General features: G+C 25.2%; 2 protein-coding genes across 2 annotated transcripts; one reads left to right on the top strand and one right to left on the bottom strand.

Moving 5' to 3' along the window:
* Positions 1 to 7,435: 7,435 nt before the first annotated feature.
* On the top strand, positions 7,436 to 8,405 carry LOC124936302. The gene has a single exon (XM_047476792.1). The coding sequence runs from the start codon at positions 7,596 to 7,598 to the stop codon at positions 8,277 to 8,279; it is 684 nt and encodes a 227-aa protein (XP_047332748.1). The 5' UTR covers positions 7,436 to 7,595; the 3' UTR covers positions 8,280 to 8,405.
* Positions 8,406 to 12,407: 4,002 nt separating this feature from the next.
* Positions 12,408 to 12,932, bottom strand: LOC124935251. Its single transcript, XM_047475696.1, has one exon. It carries the CDS (start codon positions 12,930 to 12,932, stop codon positions 12,408 to 12,410), a length of 525 nt encoding a protein of 174 aa, XP_047331652.1.
* Positions 12,933 to 19,359: the final 6,427 nt, after the last annotated feature.

Consider the following 19,359-nt stretch of genomic DNA (forward strand, 5'->3'; position numbering starts at 1 on the left):
ATCTAAATGATTATGGTTATGAGCCTTTACTGCTAAAAGGAAAGTTATATAACATCAAATATTAATTAATAGAAATACTAATTATAAAGAAATTGAATCGATTAATTGTATCAAACAGAAAACAACTGTAAATATGAAAAATTATTTAAAGGAACCAATAACAATTTTATGCATGACTTAAGTTTTGGATGATTATGCATTCGACTTAAGTTTTTGTTAGGATGAAGTGGTATATATATATATATATATATATATATATATATATATATATATATATATATATATGTATTTAATTGTTTTAAAATCATTTTTATTTTAATAAAAATGTCCTTAATGTTGACAAAATTGGTTTTTTTTGGTTTATTGGGACCAAGCTCGTGACAAGTTGCCTACGTATTCTCAAAAAATGAGAATTAATGTCTAAACATAGTTCCGTAAATGTGTGTTAATTTTTTATTTAGTTTCTAAATTTTGTTTTTATTGTATTTTTTATTTCAATTTTATTGGGACTGAACCTAGTAATAGGCTGCATACGTACTCTCATGACAATGAGAGATCAGGTCCGAACATAGTTCGTAAATGTGTGTAGTGTCTCGAAAATTGTTTTTTTATGTTTTAGTTTTCATTATTTTTATTTTAATAAAAATGTCCCTAATATTGACAGAGGGTTTGACATTTTTTTTTTCATTTTTATAAAAATCATCCATAATTTAAGTAGGTTTTTAGAATCGTTTATTTTCATTTTAATGAAAATGCCTCTAATTTTAATTAGAGGTTTGCAATCGTTTATATTCATTTTTATAAAAAATCCTAATTTCAAGTCAGATTTAAGAATCATTTATTTTCATTTTAATGAAAACATCTCTAATTTTAATTAGAGGTTCAAAATCGTTTGTTTCCATAATTTCAAATAGGGTTTTGGAAACGTTCATTTTCATTTTAATGAAAATGTGTCTAATTTTAATTAGAAGTTTGAAATCATTTGTTTTCATTTTAATGAAAATGCCTCTAATTTTAATTAGAGGTTTGAAATGGCCCACTTTCATTTTTATAAAAACATCCTCAATTTCAAGTAGGGTTTTAAGTTCGTTTATTTTTATTTTGATGAAAACACCTCTAATTTTAATTAGAGGTTTTGGATCGTTTGTTTCCATAAAAACATCCTTAATTTCACGTAGGGTTTTGGAAATATACATTTTCTTTTTAATGAAAATGTCTCTAATTTTAATTAGAGGTTTGTTATCGTCCACTTTCATTTTTATGAAAAATATATAATTTCAAGTAGTCTCAAGATCGTTTATTTTCATTTGAATGAAAACACCTTTAATTTTAATTAGAGATTTTGAATCGTTTGTTTTGATAAAAATATCCATAATTTCAAGTAGATTCAGCGTTTGACGTAGGTAGTCTATCATGTGTTTTTGAATCGTTTGTTTTTAAAGTAAGAGTATCGGACGAATGACCGTAGTGATTTGTATTTGGAAGACAACCATCTTTTTTTTGTTTTATGTATCGTCTGTTTTGGGAGGATTGCATCTTAGAGTTTTATGTATACAAACTTGATTGATCGTACGAGCGAGGTCATATTCTAGCGCGAATGTTTTTTTGTCTCATGTTACTCCGTTGTTTTTTTATTAGAATTGAACACATGATAGACTACCTACGTATTCTCATAAAAGAAGAAATCAAGTTCAACGTAGTTCCAAATTACCAAGATATCCCCACTTTTCTTTTTTTTATATTAAAAATAAAATTAAGTAACAGGACAAAGACAAACAATTTAAAGAAAGATCTCCTACTTGAAATTAGGAATTTTCTTATAAAAATAAACCATTGCAAACCTCTAATTAAAATTAGAAGCATTTTAATTAAAATGAAAACAAACAATTCCAAAACTGACAAAAAATTATGAATGTTTTTTTATAAATATGAAAACAAAAGTACTTACTCATGTGTCAATATTAGGGCATTTTTATTAAATTAAAAATGATTAAAACTAAAAATGATTTTTGAGACATCTCACACATGTAACTAAATTTGAGTTACAAACAAAATAAGGAATAGAACGTGTTGAGCTTGATTTTTGTTTCATTATATTTTTAAATCAACTCAATTTTAATAATAAAAAATTTAGCTGTATTTTCATGTACTAGAGGTATTTTTATTAAAATAAAATTAATCAAAACTAAAATTAAAAAAATGATTTTTGAGACAACATAAAACTAAATTTGAGTTACAAACGGAATAGAAAAAAATGAGTTTGACTTGATTTTCTTTTATTTTACTTTTTAAACAAATTCAGTTTTAATAATAAAAAAATTGACTATGGTCAGCAACAGATTCACACGGAATCTGGAAATTAAAAATTCGGGGCCGATGACATTTTAGGGTCTACTCTTTGTCCAATTTTTTTTATGTAATAACTGATAAGAAAAAAATTATTTGGGTGATTCTTTTGATTAAATATTTTTAGTCCTCAAATTAGATTTTAAAACAAATATTTCTCAAACTTTAAAAAAAAATGTCAACTATTTGTACTTATACAATTTTTCAGTTATATTTAACCGCCCAACCTAAATATTATATATATTATTTTTAATCATTAATTTTATATTTATATATATATATATATATATTAAATCTCTTATATATTTATATATTATTTTTTATCATTAATTTTATATTTATATATATATATAATATTTATATTATATATATTATTTAATTTATCTATACATATACAAAATATATATATATATATATATATATATAAATAAGGGAAAAAGTTATTTAAGTGACCTTCCAATTACTTATTCACTTTTAATCTTTAAATTATTATTTTAAATATTATATATATATATAATATAAAATTAATAATTAAAAAAGAAATATATATATATATATATATATATATATTATATAAATTATTTTTAAAATTTGTTTTATATATAAAGATATAGATAAAAAAAATAATATATTTTATGTATATATAAAAAGGGATTTAATAATTATATAATTATTTAAATTAATAATAAAAGATAATATATATTATAAATATTTTATATATGAGAAATTTAATAATTATATATGTAAATAAAAAAATTAATGATTAAAGATGATGTATATAAAATAACAACAGTTAATTTTAACAAAAAAAAAAATAAAAATTGACAGGACCATTTATGACATTTCTGAGAATGTGAGGGTTCATTTTTTTTTTTTTTTTAAGAATTTAAGAGTTAAAAATAAACTATGTGACTGAGCATTTATTTTGATAGAAAGTAATATTAATTTGAAGTAAAATTTGCCTATTAATTAAAAACATGCATAAGTGCATAGACATAATAAATTGAGAAGTTCAAAGATTTAATTAATGTAGAGAAATCAATTTATTTGATTCCTTTAATATTACATTAGAACCTCAATAAATGAATACTTTTGAGACAAAAAAATATATTCATTTGACGACATTATTTATTTATTGATTAATACATATAATATATATTTATCGATAAATGAATAATAATTCATTTAGATGATATTTTTAAACTTTTTTTGTTGTAATTATTTCATTTTGTATATATTAAATTCAAATGTATCGAAAAAACTTATAGTAGTTATAACTTTTACATAAATTTTATTTACATTCATATAATTAATTGGGTTAGATAAAGTGCACAGTTGGAGTAGATAAAGTGTACAGTACAATGTATTGAAAATATTATATATTTACTTAAGGCCTATAAATTAGGTTAGATAGTGATTATTTATTTATATTTATATAGTACCTATAAAGACTCTATTTGTATTTATTTGTTAATACATTAAGAAAGAAAGACAAAATTATTTTTTTATTTAATTTTAGTTTTTTTTTTATATATATATATATATATATATAAATAAATAAATAAAGAAAGAAAGGAGTTCTAAAAATCAATTTATCCATGTATTCGTATTATATGTGCTACTAAAATTGACACACAATCACCTGTAATTTCCTCTCTCTTCTCATTTAAATTTTAACACTTTATAAAATAATTTTATTTTTTCCATTTTTAATATAAACAAAATTATGTTTCAATTATAAATATAAAATTATATATTTACAAACTATTTAAATTTAAATCAATTTAAAATTTTAATATTATAAAATATTTTAATAAATGATTAACCATTTATTTCTTTATTCAAATAACAACTAATCACAGTTTAAATAAAATCAAGAAAATTAATATATTAATTATTAAATTTAAATTTATTTTATCATTTTATTAGTTAAGTTTTTAATTTTTTTTATTAATTAACTATTCAACTATTTTCTTATATATTACTTAATTTATCACTTAAATAAACAATTTAAACTTATATATATATATAGTATTATTAATATATACACATAATTTAAATAATTTAAAAATATATTTATTAATTTATAATTAAAAAAAATTAATAATGTGTAAAAAAATGTTATATTAATATATGTGAAATATATAATTTTAAAAAATATTGATCATTTATATATATTTTTTTAATTTCAAACATATATATATATATAGACTTATTTATCTTCATTTTTTTTTATCAATATATATATATATATATATATATATATATATATATATAATTTTTTAGTTTTTAGTTAGATTCAAATAATGTCTCAACTAATTTATTTTAAAACTAATTGATAGAATTGTATAAAATAATATTTGAAATACAAATTTATTTTAAATCAAATAATTTTATGTGAAAAATATTTGTTTATAATATAAATATATATTATAAAGTAATTTAATAAAAACTAATTAAATAAATTTTAAAAATATGATAGTTTTGAAAGGAGATAGATTTTTTTTATTAAAGATAAATATTAATATTTATGTATATAAATAAGTTATTTAAATAATATAATTCTATATAAATTTTGTATAGTTATTTAAGTGAGTCAATAATAAAACTACATATTTATATAATTATAAAAAATATTAATAACATTCTTAATCACTGCACTTTCTTACTCAAAACTTAATTATTGTTTAGATTTTGATTAATATTTTATCATGATATATATTGTAAAATCAAATACTACTGTTTATTATTTAATTTAAAATATAATAACAAAAAGATAGTTATTAATAGTAATATTTTTATTCGGTTAATTACAAAATATTATTTATTAATAATAAAATTATACTTTCTTTAATTATATTATTACTGTAAACTTATGATATATAATAGTAGATCAAAAATATAATAATATTAAGAGTATAATTAAAAATCAAAATTACCCAACTTGGTGGGTTATTGAAATAATTTTTTCATATATTTAATTTACCTTCTAGTAAATCAAATTATTTAAATTATTAATAAAAATATAAAAATATGTTCAATATTTAAGAACGGATTTATTTTTAATTTATATTATAAAAAAAATATTTACTAAAATAACTTTTTTTTTAACTGTAAGTAAATGTAATTATTTAAATTGCCATACTTAGAATAAGGTCAAAATATAAAACAGTCTTGTATATTAATTATTAGTTGATAGTGGTATAAATTAGTACTTGATTTATGTTTTAATTTTTTTTTTATTAAAATACTATTTTAATAGTTAATTTGTAATATTCTAACTTGTTGTATCACACAACAAACTATTTTTACACAAAAAAAAAAAAAAAAAAAAAACCTATATTTTCATATTCAAATTTTACACAAACAAGTCCTTCAATTACCTAAGGCCTTGTTCGGAAACATTTATTAGAATAAAAAATAGGAGAGAGTGAAAGAATAAATGATATTAATTATAAAGAGATAAAGACTTTTTTAATAATCAATAGTTTAAAATAAAAAATATTTTTATATTTTGTTTATGAATTAAATAATGTAATCAATAAGAATGAAAGTAAAATAATATTTAATTTTTTAAAATTATTAAAATAGATTAATCAAATCGAACAGGGCCTTAAGCCTTAATCACACTGTAAACAAACAAAATACACAAACAAAAAACATGCCAGTTGTACTTACTGAACATTTTGACTACTGACCCACTGCTTCATTTCTTGTAAATTGAACAAACAATAAATAAAAGAAAATAAAGCCAAGACTACTGCCAAAATTTTGATACTTTTCTTCAAATTTTATTTATTTGATTTAGGCCCCTTAATATTTTAAATTATTATTACAAAATCAAAGGCATACACTCAAATGGTGATGTTCTATTTTTAATTATGATCTTATTTGAAAATTGTTATTAAGTAATATTGAAATTAGTTTAGTTATATTTAAAAAACAATTTATAATGTTTTGACAAAAAGATGATTTGAATTTCTATCAAATATGTTTTCCAAAATAACTATGCATTTATCAATTTTAATTGATGTTTGGATAATAATTGTAAAATTTTAAGTTAATCAAACATGTTATCAACTTACAGCCAAAATTAAAGTAATTTTAAATATAATAACATTCATTAAAAATATTAAAAATCGTCTAAAAATTTGACAAACAAAACAAATTGTTATAAGAATAATAAGATTTAAGGGTAAATTAAAAATAAAAAGTTTAAAAGTGTATTAATTTATCATTTCTTTAAAATAATATAATATGATGAATGGTAAATGAACTAGTAAAAATAATTAGTTATTTAAAAATTTATTTTTATTACCGTATATATTATATTAATCAAATTTAAAATTAATAAAAACAATATTTTTAACATAATATGAATTTTATTTTTGTTTTATTTAGAGTTCGAATTTGAATTGTTTCTATCCGAATATAATATAATATTTATTTTTAAAAAATATTTTTAATGATACAATTTTCGGCGTTTATCAATTTGAACATATTAAAATTCTTAAATTATATATTTTTTTTATTTTTTTGAGATATACTTTTTCAAAATTGAATATGTATTAATTTGTTTATGAAAAAATATTAAATAAATAAAATTCTAATAATTAAATATCTATACAACACAATTCAAAGTTTGAGTGCATCTCGATAAAAACGACGTTTCACTGAAAACAATTTGACCATTAATTTTTAAATAATAATTTATCTTATTTTTTTCAATTATAATCTAAATTATATTACTGTGTTTCATAAAATTTATTTAATATAAAAAATATTTTTATAATTACCAAGATTGTAAAGTAAAATTTTACTTTGTTTAGTATAAAATTAAATTTAAAATCATAATCTAGGTTAATTCTTTTAACCATTTAACTTAATATGCAAATATAAGAAATTAAATCATAGTTCAAATTATTAAATTATATTAACAAATATATAAGATTTATAATCAAATAAGAAAATCAATTTTATGCAAAGAAAAATAATTAATAATAAAAAAAGATTTGGATTATGGTAATCTTGATTTTTTTCCAAATATTCCTAGATCAAACAAGCTTTATTTCTCTCTCTCTCTTTCTCCCGTGAAGCATATCAACATAAAGAATCCAAATAAAGAAACATACATCCCTCAAAAGCTCATATTGGGTTCTTTCTTTCTTATCACTTCCCCCATCCCCGTCTATCATCTCTCCACCAACCGCCGTCGCCGCCGTGATCAAACCACCACCCGACTAAAAAACATGCAAGAGAGAGAGAAAAACAAAACCAAAAACAAGAAACCCAAACACCAACATCCAAACGACCAAAACTCAACAAAACCCGTTACCGATTTCTCCTTCAAATCCTCTTCCGACGTGAAAGGCCTCCGTTTCGGCGGCCAATTAGTTGTCAAATCCTTCACCATCCGCCGTGCCCGTCCCCTTGAACTCCTCCCACTCCTCTCCATTTCCCCTCCTTCAACCGACGGCGCGACCGCACCTCAAAAACCACCATTTCCTTCCACAACCGCGTATTTACCCACAAATTTCACGATCCTCGCACACCATGCTTGGCACACTCTCACCCTAGGGCTGGGAACTAAGAAATCGAAAGTTGTACTATTTGTGTTCGAATCTGAGGCTATGAAGGCGACGATTGATCGGATTTTTCCGTCGGAAATACCGCTTGGGGAGGTTAATAAGAGGATGATAAGGGGATTAACGAATTGTGAGATGGCTAGGTTTAAGTTTCGAAAGGGATGTGTTACGTTCTATGTTTATGCGGCGAGGTGGAAAGGGGAATTGGGTTTTTCATGTGCTGAAGATCTGAAGAAAATTCTTGAATCGGTTGTGGCTTTGAAAGATCTTTTGGATCATACGGCGATGTTGGCAATGCCTAGTCAAAGAAACATTGCTTTTCAGGCACCGATGGCGGTGGCTCATTAGATTCATCTGATCTATTTCCTTTTCAGTTGAGACCGGTTTGGTTTTTTCTCTATTTTCTTATGTACTGTATCAGTTTCCATTCATCACAATATTTCATTTAATTACTTCTCCATCATGACATTATTTTCTCAATTTTCTTGCCATAAAACAGGGCATATGTTACTTTTTCTTTTTCCTCTTTTTATGTTTTTTTTCTCATTTAAATATTTTTAAAAGTAATAATTCACCTGTGCTTTTTCCTCTTCTTTTAAATTAGTGATTTTTATTTATTTTTTATTTATTAAATATACAAAATTAAAGGAAAAATAAAAATAAAATATTTAAACAATATTATTTTCATCTACAATATTATTTTCATCTACTGTTAATCCAGTTAAATAATATCTTCTGAAATTGAGTATAATTTATATTTGTATGTGAGAAATTCACTGAAATTGTCATTTCAAGTAGTGCAAATAATTTAGGAGAGAGAAAATATTTATGTTTAATATAAGTTCATGTTTGAAAATTTTGAATTGTCACTGTACTCTATAATATATGAAATAATTTTATTTAATATTGTAGAGATTTATAGTTAATGTTCTAACATGATTTATAGGCCAGTCTCACTAAATGGTAGTAGATATTTACATTCTTTACAATAAATTAAAAGATAACTTTTTTTTTTGGGTCCATACTTATGTTTTTTTTCTTAATTAAGTGTATAACCACATAAAATTTATTAAACAAAAATTTATAAGTTTATTAGTTATAACATTATATATATATATTTGAACTCCTTTTCAAATTATAAATTAATTTGTCATGTTTTTGTCAAATTTATAACAGTTTAAATTAAGCTACTCATATACTCTCCTAATTTAAATATTTATAATTTTACACTATTTCTGATTTCTAAAATGGTACTCTCTCTATATATAATATATATACTCTCAAATTTGTGGCAAACTTTAGTCTTTAGAGTTGAATATACCCATAAGTTACTCTTATATATCTACACTCATATAATAATTTAATTTAATATTAATGCCAGATTTTGTAACATTTATTTTCGTTAACCATTATAAGTTTTTAATATGCTGCTTCTTTTACACATCTACTTCTATTTTCATTAATGGATTGGACCAGGATTCATATAATCAATGAAGAAATATATATATATATATATATATATATATATATATATATATATATATATATATATATATATATATATATATATATAATAGATTTAACTTTTTTTATAATTAAATAAAAATTTAACCATTTTGATAACAATATTAATTATTTTGTGGTTAATTTAATTAAGTATTATTTATAATCAAACTTAAAATTCAACTAGTATCAAATTTAATATTTAATTATATATATTTTATATTAAACAAAAATATATTTTTTTTAATTATTAAAGTAAAATGTAGTATAATAAAAAATATATACACAAAACTAATATTTGTTTATATAAAATAACTAAGTATTCATTTACAATATTATTTATCAAATGTGATAAACTAGTTACTAAATACTAAAATTAAATATAAAATTCCAATTAAAAGCGCACTAAGGAGGTATGGAAGGTAAAGTATAAACTCCAACCACTTTGTAGTCTCTTTTAAAATGACTTAATATTAATTCTTACTTGAAAAAATGAAAAAGGTATGAAAATTAAAAAGAAGAGATAAAAAATATTTTATTTTTTTTTTAAGAAAAACATATTGCCACATGTACATCATTATTCTTTCATTCTCTCCCAAATTATTTCTCTAAAAAAATAGGAAGAATCTTGTTTAATCTTCTTTGATCTTTACATCAGGGAAATATCCAATATATATACATTATAAAAGATTAATAAGGAAACTAATAATATAATAACGATATTATTTTATATTCCTAATATAAAGATTATTTCCATAATTTATGATATTATTTTATATGCCTAATATAAAGATTATTTCCATATTTTATCACACCTCCGCAGTCGAAACGGGAGCTTTGCAAACGCTGAGACTGGCCTGAAAATTATCAAATAAAATCTTAGGCAGACTTTTAGTAAAAATATCTGCAATCTGGTATCGGGATGGCACATGCAAGATAGACATTGAATGAAATTACTACTACGCAATGAATTTAAAATTGCATTTCCCGGATGACCGAGACGGGAATGCCATATATTTGGATAAATAACTGAAAAAACTGACGGTGTGAAAGAAGAGAAGACTTGACGATCTGTGAGAAAAGGGTAGAGATTGCCACTATTATTACATCGCACTCGTTTGCTCCCCGTCTACAAGTCCTTCACAGTAAACCCAAAAGGATCAAACTCAATGGAAACAGGGGCGGAGCCACCCATGGGTTAGGGTGGGCTCCAGCCCCACTTAAATTAAAATCCTAAAAGAAATTTTCTTATATATGTCTTTCACATGTGAGTCTTAGCCCAGTTGGCTATGTTATTGAAATGTGTGCATGAGGTCAGGTGATCAAACCCTGCCTCACCTTTAACTTATTAGATTTTATTTTATAATTGTAAAATATAAAAAATTAATATTAATAAATAAGTTCAAATAAAAAATTTGATATCCCTACTCAAGAACTTAACAAATTTCCTAGAATTGATGTTGATGTAAGTTCTCTTAAACTTGATCTAACATTACGTATTCCGATATGGAGGGATGAAATTAGACGAGTTTATATCAAGATGGGGTCATATCAACCTATTAAGGATGAGTACCCGCCGACCAAATTTGGAAATCAAAATCGACGCTTCCAAAGTCATTGGTTTAATAAATTTACTTGGTTAGAATACTCTCCTTTGAAAGATGCTGCTTTTTATTTCCCATGTTTCTTGTTTTAACATAAGCAACCCCAAAACCTACATTTATAATAGGTGGATTCAAATATTGAAAGTGAGTTAATGATGAGGATAAATGCTCTTTTGTTATGCATATAGGATATAATATTTCACCACATAATAGGGCAGTTGAATATCTTGATAATCTAATGAATATCCTTGTCATATTGACAAAATACTAAATGCACAGTCTTCAGATGAAAAACAAAATAACAGATTACGGTTTACAGCAACTATTGAAATCACTCGGTGGCTCACTTTGCAAGCGTGTGCATTGAGAGGACATGACGAGTTTCATCTTCTAATAATCGTGGAAATTTTATTGAAAAAAAAACGGAACATAGAAATTTAAATTTGAGATGCAAGTTGGAGTCAGCCCCAGGTAACTTTTCATCCTGGCTCCGCCCCTGAATGGAAACATTATTATCAATAGAGAATTTCCTGACGGAGATGAGATTTTTGACTAGTTTTGGAACATGAAGGACATTTTTTAGTTGAAATGTGTTTTGGTGTAGAGATTTGTGACCATAACCATGAATTGGAATTTTGCTACCATCACCAACAATAATTGAATTATTATGACTATTGATCAAGGGAGAATATGACGATAAATTACCTTGAGAATTTGTCATGTGAGAGGTAACACCCGTATCCATATAGTAGTTTGGATCAGACAATGTCATTGTGTGCATTGCTTGATCAATATTGGTTGGCATGTAACCTTGAGACGATGGGCCTGACGAATAGTAAGCCTGAGGTGGTTGTGGCCTGATGATACCGGTCTGATGTGCAGGCTGACTGGGCTTCGTGGCGGACCAAGGAGATGGGCTTGGTGCCTGTGATGGATATGGGCAGGGAGGAAGAGCCCAAGGGCCTTGCTGCCAATATGCCCAAGGTGGAGGATACATCCATCCTGCTTGGGTCTTCTGCTGGTGCGAGGCGGAAGGACCACGCTGTGGGTTTTGCTGCTGCTGCGAGGCACCACCATTACGCTGTTGATTGCCAAAGGCACCCTTACCCTTGCCGGAGCTTCCCTTTCCCTTGGTGGTTTTCCGGCCATTGCCACCATTACGTTGATTATTACCCCGATAAGAATAATGAGAATTATCAGCATTATTTTGGGACGATAAATGGGATTGCGTGATGTGAGCCTCTACATGAGACTCAATAGAGAGATCAACAGCATTCTCATGTTCTTCTAATTCAAGCATTGAACGAAGAGTATCAAAAGAGGGCAACGAGTTAAGATGACGAACGGACGTTCGAAAGGGCTTATATTCCTACGAGAGGCCTTTCAAAAGTTGTAGAGTCATTCGATTGTCAGAGACTTTATCTCCAACATTCCTCAAATTATCAGCTAGAGTTTTTAGCTGAGCGCAATAAGACTTAACACCATCAAAATGAGCAAGCTTGGTGTTTGTAAATTGCGCATCAAATTGCAAAGCTCTTGCAGATTTGTTGTTAAGAAAAAATTGCTGCAATCTGTTCCAAGCATCATCTGTCGAGTCATCAGGATCGATGATGGAATTTAGGAGATCATTAGAAATGGTCCCGTAAATCCATTGACGAACAATTTCATCAAGTCTCTGTGTTAAAGCCTTTTCGGCTTCCGTCGGAGCGGGAACCGCGACCGAAGGATTAACTGTTAGAGGTTGAATATGGTTGATCACCATATTAGCACGGCAATGAAGTTGAAAAAGGGTGTACCAGCTGTTGTATTGTTTTCCTTCATAATCAAGGGTGATAGGGATGCACGCCTTAATGTTGGAAACAATGGTGGCTGGATGAACCTTGTTTTCGGCCATAGATGAAGAAGAGAGAAAGAAAAGAAACGGAAGTTAGGTTTAGAGAAAAGAAGCGGAAGCTGGGTTTAGAAAAGAAAGAAAAGAGAACCTAGGGCTTTGATACCATGAAAGAATAGGGAGAATCTTGTTTAATCTTCTTTGATCTTTACATCAGAGAAATATCCAATATATATACATTATAAAAGATTAATAAGGAAACTAATAATATAATAACGATATTATTTTATATTCCTAATATAAAGATTATTTCCATAATCTATGATATTATTTTATATGCCTAATATAAAGATTATTTCTATAATCTATCATTTTCCTTTTATATAACTTATACAAATTTAAACAAAAAGATATTATATGTTTCTTATTCAAAATATAAGATTAAAATAAAAGAAAATACAATAATAAAAATATACATAGAACTAACATTTATTTATATAAAATAAACAAAAATGTTTAATCATATTGGTCAAAATGATGTTTCAAATATAAACTTGTTACTATGTAATAAAATATGCAATATTAAAGTAAATATAAATAAAAAATAGAATTGAAAACATATCATATAGACCTACAACTTCAAAATAACTATTTACTCTCTAGTTTGTATTAAATATAATTGGCCAGAATTACAAATTGGGTGTAAATTGTAATTTCGAACTTTCTATTTTATTTTTGGGAAAATAGTATAACGCAATTTCATTCAAAATTTATAAATGAGATAAATGATTAATTATTAAAGTTAGACAAATTATAACTTTGATTAAAAAAAAATCAAACGACTCTAGGGTATCTAATTAGAAAAAAACAAAAATAGAGATTATAAATAACTAAAACATACAAATTCTACTACTTAATCTTCTTATTCAATTTAGCCAATATCATTTATTGTACTTTCACATTCCAATCTGTTGCTCACGTAGTCCACCTATTTTGCATAATTAGTTGTTTAGCTTCATGCTTCATTATTAGTAATTGAACTCTTGTATTTAATGATGACTGTTTGTAAACATTAACCTTAATCCCTTGGATTAGTTTTTCTTTAGAAGAGCCAACACTAATCTGATAAAAAAATTGATTTAATATTTTAGAAATTTTACCTTTACCCGTACATTCATTTGCTTCATTTTGTCTGATTTGCTTTGGTCTACTTTCAAATTTTCTTCTTCCTCCAATGCATTCTTATCACTTCTTCCTCTGATTTTATTTTACTTACATTCACTTGGACCTCCTATTTAAAACCTCACAAATTAGGGTTTCGCATAGTCATTTTATACCGAATGAGGCTTTTCTCTAACGGACATGGACGTCCGTTAAAAAATATATTGCGTGACATTTATATTTAATAATTAACAGTTACACGTGACCACCTATTTTTTTAATAAATGTTAAAATCATTAAATGTCATTAATTATAAAAAGAAATAAAACCCTAAATTCACTCATCTCATTCGAGCAGTTAGCCTTATCTCCATCGAACTGAAGGACTCTTCTTCCTCACATACAACATCGCACCGACAAATTCCTTTTCCTCACATACACTCTCTTCTTTATGTCTTCTTCCCAAGGTCCCTTTTAAAGTTGTATGTCGAGTGTGTATTGTAATTATAGAGAACAATGTCCGATTTGGACAACTCTGAGAGAAACTTCAAACCTTGGAAGAAAATTCGTAGAATGTCCAAATTACAAGGTAATTTTTCATTTTTTTTAGTTATTCCTTCTTCATTTCAATCATTGTTACATTTTTTCCATTAAATATTTAATGGAGGTTGCTGCTTCTTTAATTTTATGGAACATTAATTAAGTGGAAGTTCTCTTCAAATTTTCAAGGTATTTAAAGATTTACACAAAATGAATAATAGTCTTCTTGCTTCTTTTAATGAAAAGTTTGTCAAAATTCAACAATTGGAAGAAGAGATTCAAGAAATGAAGTCCAAAGAAATAAAATAGAAGAAATAAAAGAAATGGAAGATCTATATTTTATTTTCTTCTATGTTGGTCTTATATATGTATTTGTGTTTGTAGGTTAATATTCAATATATGTTCGATTGAATACCTGTGGGCGGTTGAGTAACAATTCCAATTGGAATTCTTGTACAACCCCTTTTATTATGGCCTTTCATTCCATATTTATTGTAATAAACTATTTTACCATATTGAGATCTCTTCCCACTTGCTTTTGTCTCTTCAAAACCCTATCTTAATTCATTTTCTTCCTACCTCTTTTCTTTTGCATATCGGGTAATAAACCAAGTGTCATACTCTCAAATTTAGGCCATAATTCCTCTATGTTGTTCGGTGGAATTGAAAAGGAATACGTCCTCATGAAGGCCTCTTGTTTATACAAATTCAATAAATAATCTTTATGGTTACCGCTTGAATGGTAAATTGAACATACTCCATGTGCACAAGGAATGCCTTTTATTTTCCAAAGTTGACAAGTGCATCTCATTTGTCTTATGTCCACAATGTGTTTATGCTTGCCCTCGGTTACCTCATAACCGAAATCACCATTAAAATCTAAACTGCACCCTATGGTACCTAGCTTTTGAGACTTCTAGTCTCTTTCTTGCCACATGTAATATATCCCCAAACCATACATTGGTTAACTATTTTCTCAATCTCACGATTCTCCTCATTACCATTAACCTTATATGCTCCAATATGCTAATGATAAACTTTCATCTATTAGCAATTATCCATGAATTAAAACATTCACACATATTGTTATCTATCATGTCATATTTGGGGTCCTTATTTAAATATGCTTTTGAACATTTTCTTTCACTTATTCGAATTAGAGACTTACCAACACCCTCCTTAACCTCTTCAAGAATTCTTAGGTTCGCATCAAAAAATTCTGAATATGTAGATCGATCACAATTTTAGAACAAAATTTTCAACTCTAGCCTAGTTTCCGTACCAATGTCGACAACAAAATTTGTGTTCAGAATTAGGTAACAAATTTTGAATGGCTTTAATCAGGCCAAACAAAAAATTAGAAATTAATACCAGACAAAAAAAAAAATTAAATGTGATGTTAGAGAAATTAGAAATTACACAAAGAGAAATAATACAGAATAAAAAATTCTAACATCGTTTCTTACTTATCATATGAGATTTTGGAAAAGTTTTTCTTGACTTAGTGAGTTGTTTGATGAACTTCGTTTTTTTAGACCAAATATTTTTCTCAATATTTTTATTAGAACATTATCAAACATGAATTTCAGAATTAATAATAAGAAGAATGTATCAATAGTGGCCAATAGGCAATACGTAAAGAATCAAGGACATAAATATCAAGATTAAACAACTACGTTATAAAATGTTTTATGCATCGGTGGTTATAGTGCTACTTCATTTTCACCATGATTTGTTAGTCTTGAAACTTTTAATCTTCAAATTTATGATTTCTGATAGTTTTGCGTGATGGTAGCATCGTGATAAAATGATACCAAAATAAGATTAGGTCAATCTAAATAAATAGGGTATTATGTGAGGGAATACCTAAATTTTATGATCTGACAAATAACAATTTAGATAGTTGAATAATGTCTTTGCAGAACTTAGTCAAATAGAATATTTATAGGTGATTCATTTGTTAGGATGAATACCATAATTAAAGACCTTAATTGGATTCAATACAATAACTTTTGTTTCTTGCACCTTTTTATTTTTTTTTCACTTCTAAACTTTCTTTGATGCTTGCATTTATTAGCGATGCATTTTAAATCATTTACATTTTTATGATCTGTTGCAGAAAAGTATTGAAGACAAGTTATCAAATTTGATGAGCTTAAAGACAAATATCAAAGAGTAAATTAACCGCATTATGCCCGACCATAAGAGGGTACTAATCTGATAATTATGTCAATGATAGATCGCAAATTTTTTAAAATGTCCATTATGTTCTTCCGTTGATGTATTCATGTTCACTAACATATCATTAAACCATATCACTAAAAAAGAATACTTTTAAGAAATCACTTACAAACCTTAAAATACTAGACATAATATAATATTCAAATATATGAATATATGGAATTTTTTAGGGTCACTAGTATAATAAATAATTGTACAAATGTCATATTTAATATAAGGCAAAATAATGTGATATAATGTGAAATTAAGTTTATGTTTTATGAGTGTATTTGTCATGAATATAAAGTTAGGGTACCTAAGTGACATTTCTAATTTTATGAATGGGCTAAATTAGAAATGACCTAACTATAATAACTAACTCAATGATTAGTTGTAACGGTAATGATCCCATTTGAAGTACGGACAATTCTCCTTTGTGTCTCATCAACAGAGAGAGAGAAACATATTGATATTAATGTACTCATCAAATGGAAACCATTCCATATGGAAAGCTTAAGGAAAGATATTAAAGAATCATTCCATCCAAGTAAAGAAGATTCATGATTCATCAAATTAAGGTGTGCCACATTCAAATTATAATTTCTCACACATTGAATTAGAATTAATTCAGATAAATCTAACAATTGGTATTAGAGCCCTCTAATTAATATTGTGAGAATATATATATATATATATATATATATATATATATATATATATATATATATATATATATATATATATACTTAAGATATATATGTATGGATTTATGATAATTTCAAATAATATATATAACGACAATTTCAAATCATATCAAAAATATTATTAGGAATAAATATATTGATTTTGATAATATTATTAAGAATATATATTTTAGATTTGAAATTTTAAATCAAATTATATATATATATATATATATATATTTATTTATCTTTCACTAAGATTGATTGATATATCTTTATATTGTATGATGTTATTACCAAGATTTGATGTGAAGAGATATTTGAATTATCTCATAAGATCCAGAGATATTTAAATTCTCATAATTTCAAAATATATATTGATTCTGATAACTTCAAACCATAATATTAGAAATATATATTGATTTTGATAATCAATTTGATGAAGAATATATATATCTTATATTATAAAAAAATTTATTGAAAAAATATATCTTTCACTAAGATTCATATATTTTGAATTTAGATTAAATTTTATAATGTTTTGATAATAAATTTGATGAAGATATATATCTTCTATAAATTTTAATAATTTATGAATATTTGAATTTTCTCTTTCATAAAAATATATATTTAGATAATTGTAAAAGCATATTTTTCTGGAATATATATATATATATATATATACATATATATATATATTTGTAAAAACATATTTTTCTGGAATATATATATATATATATATATATATATATATTTTTTTTTTATTTTTAATAATTAGTACGTTATGATCCTTCTATATTTAGGATACGTAGATTCTCTTTTTTAGTAGAGACTTCTTTATTATTATTATCAAATAATTGAGTATGAAAATATAAGTATCATAAATAAATTCTCTATGTAACTAAGTAATTATTATTAAAATAATCATATTGATATTTAGATTTTCACAAATAAGAATGATAATATATATATATATATATATATATTAATATTATTATAAGAGAATTAAGGATCACATTTCTAAATTAAGAAATAAATAAAAAATTGATTATATTCTTTGTTTGAGAATTAAAATTTAAAAGCTACTCTCAATTTTTATAATAAATTTAGAATCAGTAAAAGAGAAATTTAAATTATCATGTATTTCGCTACAAGGATTTTTTTAATTTGTTTAAGTAAATCTTAAAAATTAATTCAATTTCAAGAATTAAGATTTAGTCTACGGTATAATTTTATTTCTTATAATAAAATAAGTTACATGTTTTTTGGTAAATTATGTATTTTTGATTTGGGTTATTGTTACGACTTGTTTCATAAGGTGTGTTTATGGGTTCTTTATCTCAAGAATCAAGTTCTTGATCTCTAGAACCAGGTGAAAATTCTATAATCAAAGGGCATCGAAAGGTTTTTAATAGAGAATTTGGGATGAGGGGATGAAGAACCAAGGGTGAGAAGAGAAATATTGTTGGATCTATACAAAATAGTCCAAAATAAATAATAATAGACAAATGGGGTGAAGTTCATATCTTCATTATTCCATTCATGGGTCCTTGGGGAAGAAAGATCAACCTTAAATAGGTGATGTCTTGTCCCAGAATATTCGGTTACAACTACTTAAAAAATAACAGAATTCGGTTTGTAAAATAGAAATGGAAAGCAAAACGAAATATTAAAACAACAAACAGAAATCTGGCTCATGTGCACAATAGGACCGAGAAAGGGTGCTGGAATTATTCTAGGACCGAGGCCTTAATTTGTAGACCCTAACATTATCTCCCCTTCAAAATTCGTCGCCCTCGACGAAAAGACCGTGGCTTGGTTAGCCTCTAATGCGCATGCCCCTATCTTCAAAGAGAACTATTTTCTCTTGTTGTCCGGTCGGATTTT

The sequence above is a fragment of the Impatiens glandulifera genome, chromosome 4 (assembly GCF_907164915.1).
Source record: "Impatiens glandulifera chromosome 4, dImpGla2.1, whole genome shotgun sequence".
NCBI lineage: Eukaryota > Viridiplantae > Streptophyta > Magnoliopsida > Ericales > Balsaminaceae > Impatiens > Impatiens glandulifera.